Source organism: Pteropus alecto, unplaced genomic scaffold (assembly GCF_000325575.1).
Source record: "Pteropus alecto unplaced genomic scaffold, ASM32557v1 scaffold98, whole genome shotgun sequence".
Lineage (NCBI taxonomy): Eukaryota > Metazoa > Chordata > Mammalia > Chiroptera > Pteropodidae > Pteropus > Pteropus alecto.
Genome location: NW_006443570.1, coordinates 21457532 through 21460233, shown reverse-complemented (window position 1 = coordinate 21460233; position 2702 = coordinate 21457532). Strand labels below are relative to the sequence as shown.

The 2702-nt window shown below is 42.7% G+C and overlaps 1 protein-coding gene across 1 annotated transcript in view; it reads right to left on the bottom strand.

The window, feature by feature from the left end:
* Positions 1 to 470, bottom strand: part of NXN (nucleoredoxin) — a 140718-nt gene extending 140248 nt beyond the window's left edge. Inside the window, exon 1 of the mRNA XM_025041790.1 lies at positions 452 to 470. Within this exon, the coding sequence (XP_024897558.1) occupies positions 452 to 454 (3 nt within the window). The 5' untranslated portion in view covers positions 455 to 470. The remainder of the gene's footprint in view (positions 1 to 451) is intronic.
* Between the last annotated feature and the right edge of the window lie 2232 nt (positions 471 to 2702).

Genomic DNA, 2702 nt, shown 5'->3' with positions numbered 1-2702 from the left:
CCCTCTGCCCGCCCTCGCCCCGCCCCCTCCGTGGCCGTCCGGGACTGCGCCGTGAGGTCCGCCGCGGCACTGTCCGCAGCAGTTGGGGTACCCGGCGCCGGCTTTCACCTTGTGGCTAAAGTGCTTGGGAAACAGCCCTCGCGAGGAAGGTGACCCGAAACGCTCCACTCTGACCGGTATGCCCCAGGCCTAAATGAAGAAAAGAGAAGGGGCCGCTGCGCCCGCCTTTCCGAGGCTGCCGGACTTGGCCTTACCCCTCCCTCCATTTCCTCTCCCCTCCCAAATTCTCAGTTCTCTGCGGACTTTTCCAAAGACTCCCACGGTTCCCCGACCCGAGTTCTCTTACCCTTTCTTGTTCCTCCCCCTCCTTCTCTCTCTTTCCTTACATAAAGCCTAACCCTTAGTCTGTTTCGTACCCCCACAGTACTCTCGTAATGTGTAAAGGACTTACCATCTTCTCTACTCAAGTATCACTTTCTTAGGCTAGGTCTTGCTAGGCACTTATTTCTGTGTGTACGTTTTGTGTTCTCTACTATGAGAGGACTGGAGGACGCCAACCTCTTATATTTCTTGTGTAGTTTCTGATCTGGTGCTAGGCACACGTGAGGGAATCCATACACACTTGTGGGCTCATTGCAGGTCGTACTGTGGAATTTCAGTCCGCAAGTCGCAGCGGCCATTCCACACCATCGAATGGCTCTCTTCCATCCCCAAAAATGTATGCAACAGATGCCGCAGCATCTTTAAATCAATGCTGGCTGCTCTTTTGAATGGGTTCCACAGCTTACACCAGGTCTGTTGATAGCTGAGAAAAATCGTAGGGATTTTTTTTTCTAACCGTCAAGATGCTATCCGATGCTTAGAACCTGGGTTAAACAGGTGGACTGTGGCAAATCTTCTGGCTTCTCTCTCTCTCTCTCTCTCCACTTGGTCTGGAGTATTTTCAGTGTAGCAGCCTGAGCAGATGAAGACACACACACACACACACACACACACACACACACACACACGAAAAAATAAAATGTATATCATGCTCACCCGCAATCTGCGACCTTCAGTGTATCAGCTCTGCTACGCACAACCTGGTGAAAGGAGAAAACGCCCCTGACCACCCTCCACCAGCCCTTCGGAAGTTATTTCTTGGGCATCTACCGCCATCTAATGGATAGAGTGAAAAGAAAATGAGATCTACTAGAGCCGAAAATGTGAAAAGAGATAACTTGGCAGCCAAGTAGAAATTTTTATTATTTTATAGCAGCTTTACACACACACAAACACGCACATGCAAATCATAGCACACTTTTACAGAGTTCATTCAAACCTCAGAATATAACTGCAAGCTTTTGACCCAAACATAAATTTTCATGCTGAAGGTTCTCAGTTTTTCTAGTATAGAACAAGGAATTGTACTGGTTTTCAGCTCAGTGAAATGTTACCATATAAACTAGTGAAAGAGGTGGAGGTGGAATGCAAGAGTGGATTGTTGGCAATCTCTAAAAATTATATTCACTTTCTTAGTGTCTGCCTAATACTGCTCATTTCACAAGGAGCATCTTTGGATTGAGGGCTGCCTTTAAACAGGCAAGAATCCTACCAAAAAGGCAAATTCTGAGTTAATTTTTAGAATGTCATGACAAATTTCTGTGCCACTGCAGGGACAGTATTACAAAACACAGAATGCATCTTTTTGGTGAAAACATATTAAAGCTATTAACACAACAGACATTAAGTTATTAGATGTCTTTAAAATTCCTGTAAATGGGTTAATGCTTTATCTTCTCATTCAAATTGTATGTTAAATACTTGTGGGTGAGTTACGTCAGGCACCACTGAAAGCATGTAAGATAGATTCTCACATTGGCATTTTCAACTGAACACTGAAGAAATGTGAAAGGATTATAAGCTTTTTTATCCTATGGAATCCAAAGGACAATTTAGCATGGAGGCAGATGAAGAGGGAATTGGGGGGATTGAAAATTTGGAGAAATAGTGAAGTCATTATTAGAGTACTTAACTTCGGTAAACTAGGTGAGAGTCTGATATAAAGAGGCGGTTTGTTCAGCATTTTACTTTTATTATTTCACAGGAAAGCACTTTCCACTGGAGTGTGTCCAAACCAGCATCTGGCACCTGGGAAAGTGAGAGTTTGAACATACTGCACATGAAATATAAATAAAATTTAGAGAATTGTTGGTGCAGCAGGCCTTGGTGAGAAGCCAAATATCACAGCTGCCTTTTAAAGGGGTGTGGAAAGGGGATTTGCAATGGAAATGATTCCAAAATCATAATTCTAGTGGGTGTTTGTTACAAGAAGAGGCCCAAGGAGACTCATTTGGCTTCCTGTAAAGAATAGCCAACATCCTTTGGCTTGCAGAAAGCACTCTTTCTGCTTACGCAGTTCGAGACTCACTTAAAGTGGATGTCCTTACTGGTATTTAGCTAGTTACGTTACATAAATTGACTGGCTATTCTGAAAATTATTATTGTTTTAAAATAAGTATGAAGGAGCCACAATGTACCTGACATTGTACAGGACATACACATTACAGAGTTTTCCTATTGGAAAATTGCATTCTAAGGTATATGACATCATATAAAACACAAATATATTTGTCACCTTTAAGATTCATAAATCACATTCTTTGGTCTTCAGGTGTAGTAGCATACATACACAAAAATATATATGTAGAAATATTTATTGA